We start from the raw sequence: 21,169 nt of genomic DNA, 5'->3' as shown, positions 1-21,169 counted from the left end.
TGAAGGCAAAAAACAGTGGAACAGTTAAATTGATGATTATTGATGTAACCTGCAGTCACCAACAACGATTTAATTGCAAGTGCAGCACCAACCCTAGGGTGAAGCGCTTAATTGGCGTCTCCAGTGGCTCAGGTGAGTGGAGCTGTGTTACGATGGCATCAGTCCCGACTTTCCTCTTCCCAGAGGATGTCCCAGGATATCCTGGGCTTCCCAGTGCTCGTGCACCAGCCGCGTGCGCGCGCAGCCATGGGCCCAGCCAGCGCTGCCACTGGGGACTCGCCTCGTGCACAAAATCCCGGCCATGCCCGGCAGCGCTGGCACTCCTACGTGCTGACAAGCAAGGTCGAATAAATGATAAAAGCACAAAGATGTCAATTAAGTTGTCTTGTGCCTGACAGGGACTCTTTGAAAATCCTCCAAAACCAACAAAATGCTGTTAGTAATGCGCAAAAAGAATTTGGGAGAAAGGAGAAAAGCAGGTGTCGGGATACAGGGTGACCTTACAGCTGGCTTGCTGCTGCACCAGATCTTTGCACAGAGATGAACTTTTCCCACGAGCTTTAGAGAACAGCGAAATATAATTCGGTGGACACAGTTTAAACAAAGGGTGATGGATCCACGCGTTAATTTTTGTGTGACAGGGCAATAATCAGACATACTTTGATGCTCCGGAGCCCCTTGGTGTTAGCCAGAGCTTTTGATTTGCGTGCATGCGGATGAGCACTTGCAGTTTGTGCAGGGCTGAATATGGATTTGTTCCAAACCTCCCTACACAAAACCCGATTCCTAGCTGCAATCAGCCCCCCAGACAGTGCTGTTCAAAAGCTGCCAGACCTTGAGAGGAGGGAGGGCTTGGAGACCCTCCCCGAGGGTCCTGGTGTAGAGCACTCGAACTCAGTGCCACGAGTGGATTGACTGCATTTCTCTCTCTGCTTTCCCCTATGCAAGCCGTGCCCCAAAGCCAGCAGAGGACGGGATGTGAAAATATTCAGAGGGATATTCCTGCTGCCCCAGAACTTAGGTACCACAGCTGCAGCTTTCAGCGCCGTGGCCAGGCAGTGTGAGTGCTCCTGCGGGCTTGCTTGAGCTGACGCAAAGCTGCTGATAGCCAGGAGCTGGGCGGCGATTCTCCAAATCCCAGCCGAGCACCCCAACCTTGCACCCCGTAGGGTCAGGATGAGCCCAGTTCCCAGCCGCTGCGTGTCAGCGTCTCTGCGCTGGGGTGAGTGGGGCCGCGCTGACTTTCACACCAAGGCTCGGCTGCGTGTCTGTGACTGCAAATGAGCAGAAGCTCTGAAAACCAAGGTGGCCGTGCCCCTTTGGCGTGAGTCATCCACCGTGGAAGAGCAATTTCTGGGTGTTGTCCCCTGACCTATGGCTCAGCGGCCTCAAGGCAAGTCATTTCACCTCTCTTCCCCAGCAGGGAAGAGGAGCCAGTTCTGCTTTCTGCTTTTGCTAGCTATTTTCAGACCTATCAGGGAAAGGAGCAATTTACGGCAGATCTTGCCCTCACGGTTTGTTTGCAAAGCACTGCGCGTGTTTATGATGCCATAAAAAGGCAGCGTAGCATAATTAACCACGACATGCTTTGCATTTAAAACTTTTGCAATGGACAAACACTTCGTGTCCGCTAAACCTTGGACTCAACTTCCTCCTGAACGCTCAGGACCTGGGAACTCGCTGTCCCGGAGGAAGGGAGCAGCCTGGGGACTGCTCTGTGCAGCAGGAGCTGGGACACCAGAAGTAAGCATCGTAACCGTGACTTTCTGCACAACGATAACAAACCCACCGAGCAAGAAGCCGCGTCACTGGGCAGCTTGGCTTGTAGTCAGTGCTGCGTGTGTGTGCCTAACGGGCTGAGACAGGAGGAATCGCTGCAAGCAGCTTGTGGTCTTCGTCTCAGCCTTGTGATGCGATGTGATTTTTGCTTTCTTTTGAGCTCCCCAGCAGCAGTAGCTGTTTTCAGGCATGCAGACCCCGTACGTTACTTGCAGCTACTGCGGTTGTTTCCCCTCGCTGTGGAAGCGGAGCTGGCTCGGTGTCTTTGGGGGGGGCTTTCCCACGGACTCCGAACAAATGACCCAAGCTTCGCGCCCTGCTTTCCCAAGCGTAGGGCGAGGAGATGTCCCTGCCGCGCCTCAGGACTCACCCGACGCCTTCAAAGCTCACCGAGCCTCCGACGAAGGAAATAACGAGAGCCCGGGGCAGCGGCGCCCGGCCGAGCCGCATCCCGGGGGGGGGCCGCGGGGAGGGAGGAGGCTCCGGGCCGGGCCGGGCCGGGCGGGGCGGCGGGGGCGGGACCGGGGGCGGCGGTGCCGGCTCCGCGCCGCGCAGGTTAAGAACCGCGTGGGGCCGCGGTGGGAGCAGAGGGAGCCGTGCCGGGCCGCGTTACTCAGCCGTGCCGAGCCGTGCCGAGCCGTGCCAGCATGGCCCAGCCCCGCTGCCGCTCCGTGCTCATCACCGGCTGCAGCCGGGGCATCGGGCTGGGGCTGGTGCGGGGGCTCGCAGCCTCCAGCCCCTGCCCCGAGCTGGTTTTCGCGACGTGCCGCTACCCCGAGAAGGCGCAGGTAAGGGGCAGGGGGAGGACGGGACCCCCCCCCCCCCCCCCAGGCAGCCCGGAGCCGGGGCTGTGAAAGCCTCCGGGGGGAAAGGGGCTGGGGTTGGGGTTGCGGAGCCTTGCGAGGGCTCCCGAGGGGAGCAGAAGGGAGCTGGGACCTCCCCCCCGGGGGTTACTGCGGCATCTCGCCCCGTGCTGGGTTCGCACCTGGAGGGAAGCGTGTCCTGGGCTCTCCAGCCCTGCACGGACCTGCGGCCCCCGGGAGCCCAGCGGATTGCTGCGGCTCTCCTTGCCTCTTCTGCCCGCTGTGCCTGTGCCCTGGCTGTCCTTCCCCTTCCTCCGCTGGACTCGCAACAACCGAGAAAGCCCCAGCAAGCGATGGCTTAAAGCACTCTTCTTGGCAGTGCCCTTCCTGGCCAGGTAGGGACCGCCGCCTCCTGCTCGAGATGGATTAAATTGATTTATGTGCTGCTGGCGAAGTCACTCGCAGTCCTTTCAGCCAGCGTTCCTCTCGCTACAGCACAGCAGCGGTGTGCCGGGACTCCTCCTCCTCTTCCCTGTTCCTAGACTGTTACACGCGAATGTCAAACAAATAAAAAGCACTCCCCAAACCTTCGGGGACAAGCTGGTAACGAAGGTTTTCTGCCTGCTCCCTCTGTTGCATCTCCAGCCTGATTTTGACTCTCCCCGGTCAGGCAGAACACTGCTGGGGCAGCGCTGCGTGCACGCAGGTATCGGCATCTGCCTTTCCTGGGAGCACTCAAGTGCTCCAGAGCCGCAAGGATCTGAGCTGTCAGCTCTGCCCCTCTCAGCCCCCCGTGCATTGCTGCAAGAACTTGGCAGAATCAATACCAAAAGCCCTGCTTCTGCAGGCTACGAGGCTGCCCTAGGAGAGGCAAGTTCCCCAGCCTTACGGTAGATTTTTATTAGTGCAAACTGTGATGCCAGCACTGAGCACCACATAGCAAAGCAGTAAGAGTTGCTACCCCAAAACTTCAGCAGCTGGTGCAGAGGCTCCTGTTCAAGGCTCTTGGCACAGGGCTGGGCAGGTGAGGCCCGCAGGCTGGCCATTCGGCTCCCCAGCAGCATCGTGCTGCTCTACGGGTACATACAACACTGAAAGAGAAGGTCTCAGTCTTGTTCCTTGCTGCCAGAACAACCCATACGGCACAGAGGCAGTTAGGGCATTCCTGAATCGAACTGCCCTGAAACGGTCCGGAGACCGAGATGCGGCGCGCAGGCTGCCTTTCCACTACACGAGCTCCCGAACCAGTACTCGCTCACGCTGTTTGCTTTCATCTCCCTTTTACAAGGGCTGGCGTTTGTCCCAGCTGTATTTCCTATCGGTGATTGCACAACGGCGAGGTGCAGTTGCGGTACGGGAAGCTAGCAGAGACGTATGACCCGCTGGGAGATAGAAATCTCCCTCGGGTGTTTGTTCTAAAGCTGCTCTAGCTGGTGCTGGGGGAGGATCTCGTTCCCTTATTGCCCCTCGTGTCCAGCACTGACTCCTCCTTAGATTGGTCTTGCATCGATTAGGTGGAAAACCTAAACGGCTCCTTCAAGAGGAAGAGCTTCCTGGGAAGCATTACACAGATGACATCTTAATGCGAGTTCCTACGATGCTTTTTTATTTTTTTGGCATTGCCAGTACTTAAAAACCGTGAGCAGGAAGGCTGCTAAACCTGCACAGGAGGGCGAAATAGTTCTCAAATAGCTCGGAGTGCCTGGGAAGGGTCTGGGTGACTTCTTGCTTGCAGGGGGAGAAACCTGGAAAGCCTGCTGGCCGCCCCAGCTGATGGAGGCAGGAAGCTGGCCCGGGGCCACATTCCAGTAACCCCGAGTGGTGATCCTGCAGGCCACACGGGTGCATCGTAAGCTTTTTTGGTTGTTCTGTTTTTTTGGAGCAAGGGTTGTCCTTGGGGGCTCGGGGTGGGTTTTTGTTCTCTGTAAGGACCTCTAGGCCATGTGCTGTGCTTTGGCAGCACATCAATAGAAACCTCTGCAGCCAGCTGAAAGCATATTTCTAACAGATGGGTTTGGAAGCTCCACAAGGAAGGGAAATCTGTACCGAAGGTATTGTAGGCTCGCTGGCGTTATCTGTCTCATCTGCAGCGCGTAAAGCTGGCACAAAACTTGCTGACCTTCGGAGGTGTGCCCCCACCGTGCCATTCGTCCCCCTAAGCCGGGGCGAGCACGGAGGTGCTGCAGCCTCTGCAGTGGGAGTCTTAGCACCAGGCACCGCTGACCTGGTTCCAATCTGGCAAAGTTGCTTGAGTGTGGTATAATAAAAAAAGGTAAAGGATCAGTGATTTTTTTTTTAAATATTTTTTCCAGACGAAGCTTTTTGCCTTCACTGGCTTTCCACTCAAATCCTGACAAGCCGGGCTTCTGCACTGCGGACACGGGCGCTGCCGTCCCGTCTCGGTGCACGTGCAGTGGGCTTTGCCCCTTCCTGACCTGTTTGCTGCCCGTGCAGACGGGGCTGTAAAGCTGGGTGACTTGTTCTTTCTCTGCACACCTGAGCTGCCAGTGCCCGCTCTTCCTTTCGGCGGTGATTCAGGCTGTCAAATTTTGTTTCTTCCCACTTCACCGTGGGCTAAGTGGCCATGTGAAAAATCCTGCTTAATATGTGCACCACTTCCTATCCTGGGTCGGAGGATGAACTTGGAGAAGAGCAGCTTTGGGCAGCTCTCTTCAATTCTGCTCTCCTCTGGTTTGGTAACATAGGATCTTCCTCTTGCGGAATGCAGGGACGGGGACGGAGGGAAGGGATGGAAAAAGCTTAAATAAGCCTTTTAAAAATAATCGTCCAGCTTTTAGAGGAAAAGTGATTAAGCACGCTTAATTACTGGCAACTTCGGTGCACATCCTAGGGACACAAGTCAGCAGCAAACCCCCAGTAGCTGAGAGCTGCCCGGGGAGCCTCGGAGCAGCGCGTGTGCTGTTATCCAGCCGACTGCTCCAAGCAGACGGGAGCCCCCAGGGACCTGACTTTAGAAAGAGAGATGCTGGAGAAGAGTCTGACTTTGCTTTCCTTTCCTCCGCTTACTACAGCAAGCAGCGTGCCTCCCGTAACTTGCTAACCCTGGGATAATACTCAACAGCTGCAGACTTTTGCATGTGAGTCTGCTGGCAGGAGCTGTAATAACTCGAGCTCTTGTGCTGAATAACTCCTAGGTGGCCTCCACAGAACATTTGCCTAACAAATGGGCTTTAGATCACACGATAACGTGCAGCAGGCCTGCAGGCGCATCTAGATAACCACCGCCCCTCCCTGAAAAGTCCCATACTAGCCTCCTTCAGCCCAACTTTGATTCTGATCTGCTTTTACTTGGGCTGTTCCAGCACTGAGAGTGGAAGCAGCTAGAAATCTCTTGCAAAATAATCCCCAAGTCCTGTCTTTGCGCTCCCGTTGGACAAAAACACGGCACAGTTATTATTAAGCAGCCCATATAGGATCACGGACCTATCTGTAATTCTCCCACTTTTTTTTTTCTCGCTCTTTCTTCCATCCTGCTTCCCCCTAAAAGTCAGAAAGCCCTGACCCAAAGCCCGAGACACCTAATGACGGTGTTGTCCCTGTTGTCCCCCTCTGCCCTGGTGAGGCATAGCAGGAATAAATGGCTTTTTGGGGGAAGCGAGATAGCTGAAGGGATCCGCATCCCATGGTGTGACTCCTTATGGCGCTTCCTGCCCTCAGTGGGGCTGCGTCTGAGCATGGGACCTCGGGACAGGAGCACCTCTTGTTCCTCCTGCCCTCCCGCAGCCCGAGCGTGCTCCCAGGTGAACAAGGACGCGCTCAGTTCCTCGCCGCTCCGGAGTCCTCTGCCGGGCCCTGGAGAACGGCCAGGGCTTAATGTGCTGCTTCCCTTCCTCTGGAGCAGGAGGTGGTGTTACTGCCAGTGCCGCGGCTGTTCCCTTGTCAGACACAGAGCTCGCTGAAGAGCTTCTGCACACCGTCTCGGTCAGTTTTTTTGTTTTTTTTTTCTTTGCTGCATGTTTTAGCCATGTGGTCTGCCATTGGGAAGAGCAGCTGAGCAATCTCTGGAGCAAGACAGATCTGCTATATCAGGCATAGGGGGTGTTCTTAAAGCCGTTCTAATTTTGGCTTATGGCAGCGGTTTGCGCTTCTTCCTACAGCCTTACCGTGGGTTCGGGGCAGTCTGCAGCAGCTTGGTGTGAATTCTTCCATAATCAGGCAGGGAGCTGGCTGCACACCGTGACACTGGATAGCCTGGCTCACAGGAACGGGGCAAATATGATCCCCTTTGGCTCTGCCTGCAGCACAGTGTGACAGGATACCTGAGCACCCTCTGCCCGACAAAGCTGCCTGCACCTGGCTTCGTTGCTCCCAACTGGTCTAGCGTGGCCGGGCTCTTTCCAAGAGTTGTAACTGAAGTAAACAATGCTTTCATAAAGGAGGCAAAGTAAATCCTGCTAAATGACAAAGACGACAAAACATCCTGATTGAAATCTAGCAGTCTGTATACTGACGAATCCGTATCTGGAGCCTGGAGTGCCAGAGGACCTTGTTTAAATTGGAGTGGGCTGACTCTTTGTTAATCGTAATTAAAATCAGCAAGCAGGAAACAACAGATGTTAATCACAGTTTGAATTTTTCTTGGAATCCCTAAGAGTTGATTCTCGTGGGTAACTATTCAGGTACCGAACGCTGCTAGAGCTACTGCGCTGAACGCGGGACCGGGGGTGGTGTCGAGTGCTTTGTTTGTCAGTTTGTTGGTTTGAAATCAGCTCTCACAGCACGGTAACTAAAAGAGACTTCACCTGGGATGTGATGGCTGTACCTGCCGGCTTTAAACGCAATTGCATAACCCGACATATTAAATTCAAGGTGCACATGAGACAGCAGCACCGAAGGGCCTTGCCCTTATGGGTTGCATGGCTCTGCGAGGCTGTGCTCCGAGACCCTGCCTTCCCCGGGGCTTAACCTGCGTGTCTGCAACTCTTGCAGACACCTTTGATGGGTTTTCCTTTGCTTGTTTGTTTTTAATGGGGGGGAGAACGAGGCATTTGCTAGATGACCACAGTGAGCTTCATGAAAGCTTATCCCCCCGGTGGGAAGTCAATAACTGGTACCCGCATGCACTGCCGAAGTATTTTCAGAGTGCTCTGGACACGGGAGTTTTTTGATCTCTTAAATCAAAACTCCGTGGGGTGGGGGAAGAGGAGAAGCAGCACGCGTGGCTGGTGGCTTGAAATGGCTATAACTGATTTGGGCTGGCGTGAGTTTGTCCTCCTCCCTGCACCTTCCTTCTAGGCACAGCAGGGAAAAGAACAGGCTTTCCTGTGAGTTTTAGGCTTCCTAACTGGATTTCTCAGCTCCTGTTCACATCAGGTGAAGCAGCACTCTGTACTTCTTGAAGACCAGAGCGTCTGAGTTAGCTTTGTGCCAGGAAGCTGCTTCTGCGAAACTTAAACCGCTGAAGTGGGAGTCGGTAGTTAACGAAGTAATTAACTAAATGGAAAAACTATTGCATTTTAAGCCTGATTTGCATGCAACAATTACAGTGTTTGTGCTCTGGAGAATTCATAACGCTGCAGTGTTTGGAGCTCTTAAGTGAAGACAGTTTACTCACTGCAGAAGCCTCCCAGTTGCTGTCACCATACAAAACATCTTCTGGGGCCTTTTAGCGAAGGAAGTTTATCCTCTGCCTCGCAGTTAGTAGCCTGTTTCCGTTTGACAGTGAAGCAAACCAGCTACAAATAAATGAACGAGTCCTGGAAGCCAGAACACTTCTGGAGTTTATCATTAATTGATACTGTCAAACTGAAGTCCAGTAGACAGTCCAAACCCACGTAATTATTGCAGACCTTGGTGTGGCATAACTGTCACATGCCTATCAGTAAACCAGATAGCGTGTCCTGGGCCTCTCAGCTATGGAAATGTGCCCCCTGAAGATGCAAGGGTAGGAATGTCTTCTGGTTTTGTGCTTCTGACTTGTTCCTCTTCCTTCCCCCTCCCCTAACTGCAGCTGTGCACTGGCCGCGGAGGGAGAACAAGTTTTCTAAACAAGCCTGGGGGGAATCTTGCAGAGCACGAAGCCGAGATAAAAGATGTGATGCACTGTAACATGACCAGAGGACATGGAGTCCCTAAGCATCTCCAAGTGGCAAAGGAGTGCTCTTTGAAAACTGGCCCTCCTGACCCCTGTTCCAGAAGGGCTCCTAAAGAAGTGGATTTGCTCGAGCTGGAACGTTTGGCCATGGCTGCTCAGTCTCCTAAACAAGGCTGAGAGTATGGAATTCATCTGTTACATCTGGCCGTGCTTCCCACTTGGCTATATGGCACAGAAACCTGAGTATTCCAGCCTGGCCTATAAAATCCAGTTTGCACATGCCTTGTCCAGCAGCAACACCAGTGTAGTACCAATTTTCTCCAGGAACACTAATCATTCCTCTATTGCTTGCTCTGCTACTGAGAGGCAGTAGGCAGATGACTGAATTATTAATAGCTAGCAGAATAGCGTAGTTCTCCTGGGCAGTTGCTGTGTGCATAACCAATTTCTTTTGTATTTTACCTTCAGTCACGAGAACTGAAGCTAATGAGCGTGCTGGGAAACAGAATTTCAATGGGAAAATTGCTAGAAAACTCTTCCTGCAAACAGCGGTGCCAAATGGCTTTTCTTAAATAATTGCTGCTGCCCTGAAGTGATGCCTAGCACCAGCTGAACTTCAGGAGAATTACGCTCTTCTTAGCAGAAGTGGGGAATTATTGGCTTGGCACGCGGCCTGAGCACTGGATCTACTGTGGAACTGGCAGTGGTAACCACTTGACTGAAGACCTTTGGTTAGGCTGCAAATGTACCCTCTTGATGAGGTGCATTTGAGGCACACTGAAAACTTAACGTAGTCTAGTGTGCTGGCATCTTGACTAAGCGGGTGAAGAGTCCAGGTTCTTGAAGCAGTTGATCTTGCTCTCAGGAAAGCTGCTCAGCAGGATGGAAAGCAAAGTAGTGCCACTGCCTTCAGTCCAGTTATGAAAGTAAATGGCAGTTACGATTCTGGAGGTGCAGAACTCAAACTGTTTTATGTAATAGCCATGGACATATATACAGAGAAGCTAACGCAAATACTTTCTTCTTCCTAGGAGCTCCAGCAGCTTAGCAAGCAATACAGCAACATCAGGCTCCTCCAACTGGGTGAGTAAAGGGCTTAAATAGAAGTATGTTCAACCAGGTCAGGTGAGTGCATCTTAAATCACCGCTCTCCTGCAAGATCTGTAGCTGTGCATGACCTCCAGCAGCTGAAAAGATCTGTAACTTCACCTTCATCTTAAGAAAACACTGGGGAAACATAATCTGTGTAAATCTTCTGCGTATAGTCTCCATCTCTGCGTGCTGCCTGAATGTCCCCATTCAGACTGGTGTCTTAACTTTGGTTTAGGATGTGCTGTATAGTGATAGACAGCATTTGAACCACTTCCCACTGTTCACTGTGGCTGTTCTTGGCTCCTCTGTGCAGATGTGGTCTGTGAAAACAGCATCAAGAAAGTAGTCAAAGAAGTGGAAGAAATTGTGGGAGACAAAGGTCTGAACTGCCTCATTAACAACGCTGGCATTAACGTGCTTGCTTCCTTGGAAGAAGTCACAGCAGAGACAATGCTCACCATTTATGAAACCAATACAGTTGCCCAGCTGATGGTCACTAAGGTAAGAAATGGAGAGAAATGCTTCATCTGTGGTACTGCAGAGGCTCTGCCACTAGTGAGCTGGACATGTAACCCATTTGTCACCTCGGAACTGCACCCCTAGAGAGCAGCAATGACCGCCTATCCAGGATCTTGCTCTTTATTTAAAACCACTGTGCTGGTGGCATAGAATTGTACTGCAGTTCTTCACCGAGCAGAACTCGAGAGTCCAGCTTGCCTTGAACAGGCCAAGAGCAAGATGACCAAATTAAAACACCTACTTTTTTTTCACAGGCTTTTCTACCCCTTCTGAGGAAGGCAGCCCAGCTTGGCACAGGAATGGGCTGCCACAGAGCTGCTATTATTAACATGTCCTCTCTTGCTGCCTCCATGCAACTCGTCCAGGCAAATGAGATGTTTCTCAAGGTCTACCCCTACAGGATAGCAAAGGTTTGTGTGATTCCCTGGACTGTGCTCACTGGGTGAGAGCAGGTTTGTGAGTTAAGGGCCACCCTGTGCTAAGATGATGATGTGAGGTGTGCAGCACTTCCTGGGTAGGCTGACACAGGAGCTGTTCTTGTTCTTAATGTGGGTGGAAGTGGGGCTTGTGAAAACGGTACATCTGGAGCAAGCATGCCAGCTTCTTAAGAACAAGCTTACACACATGCTCTATCACTGCACTGACACTGATACAGATTCATTTCAGAGGGGCTTGGTATTCAGGGAAGAACTATGCCATCAAATGTGTGTCCTATTTTCTGTGCACCTCTCCATCCGAAGCAAGGTAGCAGACATGGAAAAACAAAAACAAAAGGTGTGCTGACCTGTACATTTAGTGAGGGGCGGAGTTTTTAGTTTTGTCACATCCAGAGACTGAGTTTGTATGAATTGTCAAGATCAAACATGCAGTTTCTCCTACACCACCTACTCATAAGCTGTTAACATGCTTGTTTTCCCTGATCAGAAGTAAAAAACTGAATGTTTGTGTTGTGATTGTTGCAGAAAAACAGAGTCCTTATGTCAAGATTATTTTTCCACAGCTCCTTAGGACTTTCAAATGTTACTTTATATTCCGTCATGACTTAGTTTCATCTTTGGGCAGTAAGCTTACAACGACAGAGCTTTCACAATGCTTCTCTTATAGATGTTTCTGAGAATGAAGGCCCCACTAAGTCTAGATAAGTTACCATGACTGCCACTCAATTTTTCAGGAGACATCTTGGTGGAAGGGAGGTGCTTCGCTTGGCTTAAGGTCTTACTGAAGGTTTGTAAAAACTAGCACGCTAATAGATGGTTTCCGCTCTTCTAGACCGCACTGAACATGATCACCAGGTGTCTTGCTGCAGACTTGAAATCGGATGGAATTCTCTGTATCTCTTTGCATCCAGGCTGGGTTCAGACAGACATGGGCGGAAACATGGTTAGTGACATCTCTCTGAAAACATGGAAGTATGATTCCCTTGTTGTCCCAAACCCCGACCAACAACCTGCAGTACAGTATACACTTCCACGTGTTGCAGAGGCACACTATGCAACATGAAATACATCTGATTTGATCCTAGTAACTCTTAGATGCATTTGACTGTATTCTTATTGTATTCCCATTAATAATTCAACTGTGATTTGCTTTCCAGGCTCCCTTGCAGGTGCAAGAGACTATCCCAAGTATTCTCTCTGTTCTGGACCGTCTTGGTGAAAAAGATAATGGCTCCTTCCTGGACTGGCAAGGGGAAACTCTACCATGGTAGATGTGCACAGTATACTACAGAAACAGCATGTCAGTCACTACTCAACTTATGCCACTAATGTCTCTGTCTCCAGGGTTTTCTTATGTGCTAGTTGAAACATCCAGTCTGATATCCATCCTCTCTCTAGGTGTATTTGGAAAGGCTTGTCTCTTTCTTGGTATTGCTACTGCTCTGTTTTAATGCTTCCTGCAAATACTACTGTGTTCTCAGTGATGGGTCTCTCCTGGAACCACCTAAAATAGATTAAAAACTGCAAGTTAAATCCAGGGGTTGGTTCCTCTTTGCTTCCAGAACCATAGCGAGCCTCTTTCTCTGCAGAAGTCAATGATCTGCTCACAGGCCTGACCTGACAGCACAGGCTGGCAGATTCCAGTACGTTCGATTTGCTGGAGGCATGTCTCTGGAAAAGGTCCTCCAGTTTCGTTCAGTCCTAAATGAGCCAAGGCTGAAATTGCCCAGTCCCGAACTACGTGAATTTGGTACCTCTGTAAGCTCCTCAGCAGCTTCCAAGCGTCTCCAGGCTGATTGCACCAGGCACTTGCTTTGTTCCCAGTGCGTGACTAACATCCTGATATTGGGGTGGGAATGTGGTTTTGTATATAAACTTCTGAAGTGTCTTCAATAAAGTCTTGTTTGAACAGATTACCTGTTTACTGAGCTACTTCAGTTAATTCCTCTGCATGTAGGTCTCTCTTCCCTGACCAGAGATCTGTACTTTCAGGCAGAAAGTCTAACCATTGCTGTCTCCTTCAGGCTAGATGGGTTTAATGTGGGGGAGCACACCTGAGACTGAGGCAGCCCCTCATTCTGGTCTGAAATACTGAAAGCAGCTGGTGAAAAGATCTCTGTGTTCTGGCTGAGGTAGGGATAAAAGCAACAAGTTCTTTGAAGTCTGGGATTGGCTTCAGCATCGCTCCTTCATGCCAGCTGATTACGTGCTTTCATGCTGTGCCAAGATGGCAGGTTCTTGTGCCCAGAGAAGACAAACAAGAGCGAGGTAAGTGGGAGAGGCAGGCGTGGCCGTTCCTGGACAGCAGCCACCCTCAGATGCATCTCAGGGTGTGTAGGGGAGAGGTGTCTGGCCTCATCTCCCCATCGCTGTGGTGACAGGGACATAAAGCCTCCCTGTAACAGTTGTTAGCTACCCCACGCTCTGACCTATTTCTAGCGAGGTGCTGCTGCCACCGGGCAGGTGAGCAAAGCACGATGCTCTCCTCTCACCTGAGAGCCACTGATTTCCCTCAGAGCGCGACTGTACAGTCAGCGCAAACAACTCGGTTTGAAGGCTGCCGTTTAATTTGAACCAAACCTCGGAAGAGGAGCTGGTGTGCCTCCTGTGGGCAGGAGACAGGGAGAAGGGGACAGCTGAGGGGAAGGGGACAACTGAGGGGAAGGAGGGTGCTTGTTTGCAACTGCCTTCATTCAGAACCATTACAAATGCTCTTTATTCCGCGGGCCGAGCACCCTGGACAGCCAGGACCCGGCCGCTTTCCCTCCAAGCCCCCACAGCCGCCATTTCCCTGGGGCAGGCGGCTGTAGGCGGGGGATCCCCTCGCGTCTCCCCGGCGGGCGCCATCAGGGGGCGCTGCCGCGGCCGGCCCCGGAACTTCCGAGGCGGCAGCGGGCGGGGATGGTGAGTGATGGCGGCCCGGGGCAGGCCCGGGGCCCGGGGTACGGCACGGTGGAGCCGGCTGTGAGCCGAGCCCCGGCCCCGGGGGCTGCGGGGAGGCAGGCTGCCCGGGGGGCTGCGGTGCCGCCTCGGCGCGGACCCGTTCCTCTCAGGCGCAGGGCAGCGGGCGCCTGCTTTGCGCTCCCGTTCTGTGCCGCGGGAGCGACGCCTTAGTGCCGAGCTGGGCAGAAAGGTGTAAGCGGGGCCGGAGTTGCCTAATTTTGAAAGCTGAAATAGCAGGGGCTGGGTTAGAAACACCGAAACTCGGCAACATCAGTGCTTGTGGGCTCCAGCAGAATCCAGCAAGGCGTTGGTAAAGCTCGGAGGGTCTTAGCTCGTCTGCTGGGGGGTTGGGGTTACATTTCAAAATTCTGTGAAAAAAATTAAAATTTTTAGTCAAAAAGTTAAATTTCCAAAGTTAAATTTTCAACGTGTGAAGGTAACATGCTCGCTTCATTGAATAAATGTTCTTATTTTGACAGTCATTACTGGGGCTGACAGAGTGAATGAAGTGAAAAAAAATGTTAGTATCCCAGCTGGCTTCCAGGTTACTGAAGGCTTCCCGAGTTGCAGGTAAATGGGCCGTGCAGCCCGGCTTTTTGTTTGTTTTTGGGGGTAATTGGGCTCCCAGAAAGTTCTTTTCCAGCAAGCGGGGCAGGAGCGGTGAGGCTGTTGGTTGAGTCAAGCGGCTGTGGTGTGTTACTGCTTCTGTGCCTGTTCTGTCAGCGTCGTGTAGCTCTAATTTGACTTCTGTTAAGCTTAGGAGGATGCTTCTTAGCAGCAGAAAAGCTTAATACAGAGAACAGTTGCCAGCCGTTCTGAATTGCACTTACACTACACAGTAAAATATCGTACAATGTAATTTTAGCTGATGTAACAGTTATGTCAAATTAAAAAATGCTTTCTTGCTTTTATGATGGGAATTTAATTGTTTGTAAGTAGCTTCCTTTATTACATTATTTTGGCTGTAATTGTCTGGTAGTTCTAGAGCTGGGCAGAGCTTTTGTTAAGACGTTTCTAGAAAATTCTGCCTCCTGAGTGAAATTCTTTTCTTCTCAAAGGCCACCTTGTGCCAAGGTCAGTGTCTTCCTTTCTTTGCTATCATTCGACGTCTGTGAACTATAGCACGCAGCCCTCTAATAAGAATGGAGCCCAGCCTCAGCGGTGGCATGCGCTGGACCCTGAACTGGAGGAGATGCTGGTCCCCAGAAAACTTTCCATCACCCCCTTAGAAAGCTGGCTGACAGTTAGATACTCCCTTCCTAAAGCAGAAGTCGTTAATGCTCAGGAAGAAGCGGGCTACGAACCTCTGCAGAAATATGACTGTCCCCCATCTGCTGAGGGAGCTGATGTGGAGGAAGGGGAAGGAACACCGAGCAGCAAGGTTCAGTGCAAGAACGTGCTGAAGATCCGCAGAAGGAAAATGAATCGACACAAGTTCAAAAAGCTGCTAAAGCGGAGGAAGTTTGTACGGAGGAGGATAAAGGAAGGTCGCAAGAAGAAACGTCAGGTAGGCTCGGGTTAAAGGAAATATCTTGGTTTAAATGCACACCCTTCTCAAACTGCTCTCTGTTCAGGTATTGGATGATGTTTTTAGATGGGATTGAATTATAAAAAAGTGGCAGCGGCTCTGAGAAATTTAGCTTAAGTTAATTCAGTATTTACTGGTCCAGGAGCATTTTCTGATTTGCTGGTTTGTGTTTTACCTGTACATCCTCAAAAATCGTAATTTACTGTGCTTGTAAACAGATGTGTGAGTAACTCAGAAACATTTGTGGCTAGTGGAGCAGAATTTTTGCGTTTGTGTGAAAGATTAATTTATGTGGTTGTATTATATCAGGAAGTCTGGTTTAATCTCAGTTTTCTGCCTGTCTTGCTGGCATCCTCAAGCACTTCTATGAAGACGCTGTAGGGAGAGACCATCCTATTGTCTTTTTTTTTTTTTTTTTTTTATATATATAGATCCCTTTTACTTCCCCTAATAGAAAGGGTGAAGGAAGGCATGGGCCTTCATTCAAGTTGTAGATATTTTTCAGTACTTCCTTTCAATAGTCTGTTAGGTCTGCTATGATCTAGTTTAATTGATTCTTTGTTAATTTTCAGTTTGCTTAGATGCCTCTTTAAAAGGGTTTAACAGATTCTTTACGTTTGTGGGAAATAGCGTCGAACACTTTGATGAGAAATACTCTTAATTTTCTTACAGTTTCAGTGTCCATCTTCTCAGTTTTCGTACCACAGAATTTTTAAGAGAATGCTACCAAGATCCTTGTGCATTTTAAATGCATTTTTTGCAGTAAGGCTTACTGTATTTTGGTGTTTGGAAGAAGCTGCCAAGATAAAAGCATTTGTTTGATTTTTGCACATAGGTTCTCCTTGGGACACTTGGGCAATGACTGGTTACTTGAGTGCTGCGTCTGAGCTGTTACCATTCTCTCTCTTTTTCCTCTGTTATAGGTAAAATTTGAGAAAGACTTGGAGCGCATCTGGAAAAGAGCTGGTTTGAAAAACCCTCCAGCAGGATGGCAGACACCCAAGATATTTCTGAAAAGCTCAAAGCGATAAAAACACTTGTAATGAGTTTTCACATGTAATTGTAATTAAAAAAATATAAAAGTAAGCAGACTTCTTTTAACCTTTTTCTGAGTGCGTTAGGATTAGTAGGAGGTCGCTTTGAGTCTCGATGAGCAGTTTTCCAATGGCAAACCTGACAGCAGCGTGCTTTTCCTCCCCAGGAGAATGGTGTGAACCCTTGTGCGGTGACTTGGCGGCGCTGTGGACAGCCCAGTGCTGCCGCTGCCAGCTGTACTGAGCAAAGACGTCTTAGCCTGCAGCTGAATTTCTGAAGTTGCTCTTTAGGATTAGACTGAGTAATGCACTGTTAAAACCAATTGGTTGTGAGAGAGGCAATAAGTGAAAGACCTCTTCTAATTGTTAGTGTAGCTGTAAAGGACACCGGCAGTTTGAAAAATTCTTTTCAAGTGGCATTCTTTCATAGGCTTACTGAAGAAGGGCTGATGCTTGTAAGTGAAACAGGCGTTGGATCAGAATTCCATAAATTATTTCTGCAGAAGAATTACCTGATGTCTTTGTGTGCATGTGTTTTGGACAGACATTGCATGAGCATCCTTAAAAGGCATGTTTATTTTTTCTGTTCTGTAGGCCCTAATAAAAAAAAAAAAGGTTATTTTTCTATGACTGGCCCCTGTCACACAGAACATCCAGGTATTGCTATCAGTAAAAGTTCAATGCTTGTTACTCAGTAATTACAAAAACTGCTTTGTACCTGAGATAACCCTGTTGTGATCAGCTGTTTTTACATGTCTGAAAAGAGTCATGAAAGCTGGGGAAAAATATAGATGTTTATTTTAAACCCTGTCAGGGGGCTTGATATCTTGCTTCTGTGTTGGATTCTGCTTTTGGTATTTTTTTTTTTGAGACAGTTAACTTGTGTTCTGTGCGATTGAGTTCTTCCCTGGCACTGGTCAGATGGGTTGGACTGGCCTCTGAGAGGAAGGAAAAATGAATTCCACGGGCTCTTCATCCTGCAGCATACAGAGGAGCTAACCTGAAAATGTATTCCCTTTTATCTGCTAGGAGCAGGACGCTTGACTAAACTGAAAGGGAAGAAAAACTATTCGATGGAATTTATTGCGATGAGGTAAAGTTTAATCTCGCTGCGGAAGGACAGATGGCTCCTAGCATACAGTGAGGCTTTCTGCTGCTCTTGTCGCTAGATGGCAGTAAATTCAAAGCCTCTGAAACTCCTGTAGCAATTACTGGCAGAAGCCAGCTGGATCTTCATGTAGGTATTTTAAGGAAAAGGGGCCTGCATGTTTAAAAATTGATTAATCTTGCTAGAAAACTACTGGCATTCTGAAAACTGTACTGGAGTCCTGTAGAAACATGTGGCTAGCACATTTTTATAGTTTTCTTTCCGAGCTATATGTTAACAGCAGGCGATTTTGATCAAAGGCTTAAAAAGATGTTCCTTCCTCCTCATGCTTTAAATAGGCTGCAGTTGCTTTTAACCAAGAGCAGTAGGACTCTCAGCTTAGCGTCAGGATTTCAAGGAAGAGGAGGAAGCCATGTACCTTCAAAACTCACCAGGCAAAGAAGATGGAGTGTTGATTCTGGCTTACAGGTTTGTAAGGTATGCAGAGTGCATCTAGGTGTTTCTAAAATATCAGTACACATTCCCTGCTCAGAGGTGCGTCAAGAAAGGCTGGGGCATGATGTTCTGGTGCTAGCTAACTATGGTGATGATTATATTGTATTAGGGTGCTTCTGTGGTGAATTGCAAGTCTCCACTAAGTAAAGTAGTTTATTAAATGGCATTCTCTCTAAGTAATAGTCCAGTCCTCCAAATGGTAGTCTGCCAAGTGTACTCACTACTTTTACATCTATTAGACGTAATTACACAACCATGCAGAGAAGTCTGGAACTACCGTGTAATTTAGGAAAGTGTCTATAACTTCCACCCATGGAAGTTACTACCAGCCGTAATCATATAAATATGCTGTTTTCCCTTTTGCTGAAGTATGTCAAAGCACGTCTCAGGATTTGTATTTTCTTTATGTGGCAGATCCTGCAAAGGCTCTGTTGTACGCGGAACTAAGCAGATATTATACACCAGGGTTGTATCAGCTTGCTTGGGCTCTCTTGACCACAGGATGCAATTTCCAACTCACTCCACTGAACAGGGAGAGTCAGATAGGAGGAAGCTGTGCCTATTTTTCTGTAGGGGGAGCAGTAGTGCACAGTATGCTGTTCACAAAGCTTTGTTACGAGTTGCTCGTAAAATATGTGCATACTTGCATGCTTACCAATGTATACATGTATGTGCCTATGTAGCTGTGGTAGGAAAAAGGGCTTTAAACAGGAAAGACTTGACTTACTGTCAAAATGTTTTAAGGCTCCTTCATCTCCTTATTACTCTGCTGTTCTGAGAGGAAGCGTTTGAAAGTCAGCAGGAGGTTGCTGGAGGAATTTGTGCTCCGCGTTACAGAGAGTGGAGATATCCAGTGGGTATGGTGATTTTATGTTTGAAACTGCCTGACAGTTGCTGGTCTGGAGAGATCCCTTGAAATTGGAATATGAAACCAATTACCCTCGTGCTTACACTCCCGAATTCTTGGATTGCATGCACTGAAGTACAGACAGCAAGCTCAGTTAGCTGAGCACAACATCCAGTTTGGTGGTTGTATCACAGCAATCGGGGCTGTGCTGGAATGAGGTGGCTCTAAAATAGGAAGTCAGCTCATTTCAGCAGGGCCGGAAGGTCTGAATTTTATTTATCCTAGCCAAAGCATCACGCTGAACATTTAAGCAGACAATGCCCTCCCTTTTGGAAAGGGCAAAACCAAAACCCAGTGACGTGATGATGATGGAGGCTTCCAACAAATGTGTGGCAGAAATACCAGCCAGGTAGCGTGAGCAAATAATGGGCACTGGAAAACTTTAGAGTTTAGTTGTCTCCTTGACTTGGATAGTGAGGTTTCTCACTAGGGTAGGAATTAGATACATTTTAAGGAGCCTTCTCTGGAAAATGCATTGTTCAGTTGCATCAGTATGAATTCCTGACGTTTTTCAGATGTTTCTGGACATAAAATAACTGCTCTTTCATCCACGCAAATGAATTCAATATAACTTAGGAACAGCGAGCAGTGAGATTTTTATCTAGCCATACTCAGCCTTCTGAGTGCACTGGAATTACACTAATTTTCACAGCTGAGAAACAGTCAGGCTTGGTTCGTCAGGCTGGGACCTGCTAGCCCGATGTTTGTGGATATCTGACATACAAAACCCCTTTCAGGGAGTGAATAGCACTTTGCTCCTGCTGTTACCTAACCGACTGAGGTTGCCCAGTTATTGCTGAGCAGAAGCAGTGTCTTCGCTCTGGTGAGCTAACACCAGTGTTAAATGGGACGCTGTCAAAACATTACCTAGGATAAATTGATGTATGTACCTTGGCTCCAGTAACTGACCTGGTCCTTTTCAAAACACGAAGCCAACTCTGTTTTAGTGGGTGTGAACCCCAGTCCCTGTCTTCCAAAGATAATAAAACATGCGTGTTTATTCTAGCTGAAAATCTGGCTGAAGTAATCTTACTGATCTTGCAAACAGCACCTGCGGATAAGTAAAACTGCATCTTTTCTTTTCACCATTCATGCTGTTCTGCTGTTGGCATTTCTGCTCAGACTGTGAAAACATCCTGGTTTGGGTTCGCTTGGGCCGAGGCTGGTCAGTTGCCCTCCAAAAATAACAGCGCTCTGTGCTTAACCTGCGGCCTTGAGTTTTGCAGAACTGAAATGGTTCTGAAGATCAGGTTTTACCATTCCCGCTGATTTAAAAAAATAAAATAATTCAATAACTGCAGCTCTTGTAGACATCTGAGCTAGCTTTAAGCAAACGGTGTGCTGGCTTTCCTGTGGAGGCGTCCCTTCTTGCTTGTCTTTCCCTGTAAAGGAAAACTGAAACAAGGAGTTCTGTGAGTCAGAGAATTGAAGAACATTGTCTGATACGGCACTTGTGTCAATTCCCTGAAATAAGACCGAGTTTTGTAGTCTTGCTCACTGCACGGTCACTAATGCATCGTCCCTGTGCTGTGCGTATTCCCACAAAACTTGTAAGAGCTATAAAACGATGAGACTTGTTCCCTACTCTCAAATGTAGCCAAGGCTGGCTGTTCAAATAACAGGAGGAAGGAGGAGGTTGAACGGACAGCGGGATCGTGGGACTGCAAGTGCCTTGTTTCCTTAGGAAATGTGGCTAACATCTTATATAAAATAAAAACATACTGTTAAATATTGGTCAAAAATAATTAATGGTTGTTTTTTCACTTGTTCGATAAGCAAGACTCGGAGCAGTTCAGTGCTGTTGAGCTGAAGGAGCGTCCTTGCCCTTGGTGTGTCTAGGTCTGGAGAGGATTTGACGCTTTGGGAGCCTCTTAGCTGCTGCCACCCCTTCCGAGTCCCATAGCTGCTTGCAGAGTGGTTGGTGTTAAGACAAGGATGTTGAGTCCTGAGCAAGGAAACGGCACATCAGGTACAAATTCCAAACTATTATATATTTTTTCAGGTTTATTTGGAGGGAATTAACAGTTGATGGCAGGATGCTTATCACCAGCCAGTGAGGAATAGGTTAAATATGAAGAATAAGCAGTTAGAGAAGAGTGTGCCAAAATAAAAAATAGTAAAAGAGGCCACAACAGTTGGAGTCAGCAGTATGACTGTGTGTCAGCAGCGCTACGTTACTCACCAGCTCTGCTCCCTGGGTGCTTTTGAGTAAGAGCCGTTTCCTCTCCTGACAAAGGGTTTTTGCTGCTCGAGGCAGCCGGTCAGCCCTTGGTGGGGCAGCCAGCTGGAGGCCGTTCAGCAGCAGAATCACCGGGTACATCCTGAAGTCAGGATCTCTGCTCGCTCACCCAGGCTTAGTAGGCCTTGGTTTGGCTTCCCTGCCCGTTCATATTGTTTCAGTTACTGCTGTGAAGATGCTGCTGCACATGATCTTTTCTATTGTTTTTTTTTTTTTTTTAGGTCTGAGTG

At 49.0% G+C, this 21,169-nt stretch overlaps 2 protein-coding genes across 5 annotated transcripts; both read left to right on the top strand.

The window, feature by feature from the left end:
* The first annotated feature begins 2,282 nt into the window (after positions 1-2,282).
* LOC308181144 (C-signal-like) lies at positions 2,283-12,598 on the top strand. The gene is made up of 6 exons (XM_080563919.1): positions 2,283-2,567; positions 9,669-9,720; positions 10,043-10,230; positions 10,503-10,658; positions 11,518-11,628; positions 11,843-12,598. Exons 1-6 carry the CDS (start codon positions 2,427-2,429, stop codon positions 11,954-11,956), a joined length of 762 nt encoding a protein of 253 aa, XP_080420045.1. The 5' UTR covers positions 2,283-2,426; the 3' UTR covers positions 11,957-12,598.
* Positions 12,599-13,522: 924 nt separating this feature from the next.
* Positions 13,523-17,000, top strand: AURKAIP1 (aurora kinase A interacting protein 1). Of its 4 annotated transcripts, none has more exons than XM_080563923.1 (4): positions 13,523-13,589; positions 14,108-14,198; positions 14,687-15,135; positions 16,080-17,000. In XM_080563923.1, exons 2-4 carry the CDS (start codon positions 14,147-14,149, stop codon positions 16,185-16,187), a joined length of 609 nt encoding a protein of 202 aa, XP_080420049.1. In that variant the 5' UTR covers positions 13,523-13,589; positions 14,108-14,146; the 3' UTR covers positions 16,188-17,000. The 4 variants fall into 4 exon arrangements, with proteins under 4 accessions (XP_080420049.1, XP_080420048.1, XP_080420051.1 ...); XM_080563922.1 differs by having other exon boundaries at positions 13,575-13,938; XM_080563925.1 differs by having other exon boundaries at positions 13,579-13,627.
* The last annotated feature ends 4,169 nt before the right edge of the window (positions 17,001-21,169 follow it).

Source organism: Anser brachyrhynchus, assembly GCF_964034855.1.
Source record: "Anser brachyrhynchus genome assembly, chromosome: 21".
NCBI classification, from domain to species: Eukaryota; Metazoa; Chordata; class Aves; order Anseriformes; family Anatidae; genus Anser; species Anser brachyrhynchus.
The sequence above is the reverse complement of the archived record's forward strand: the minus strand, read 5'-3'. Positions and strand labels throughout refer to the sequence as shown.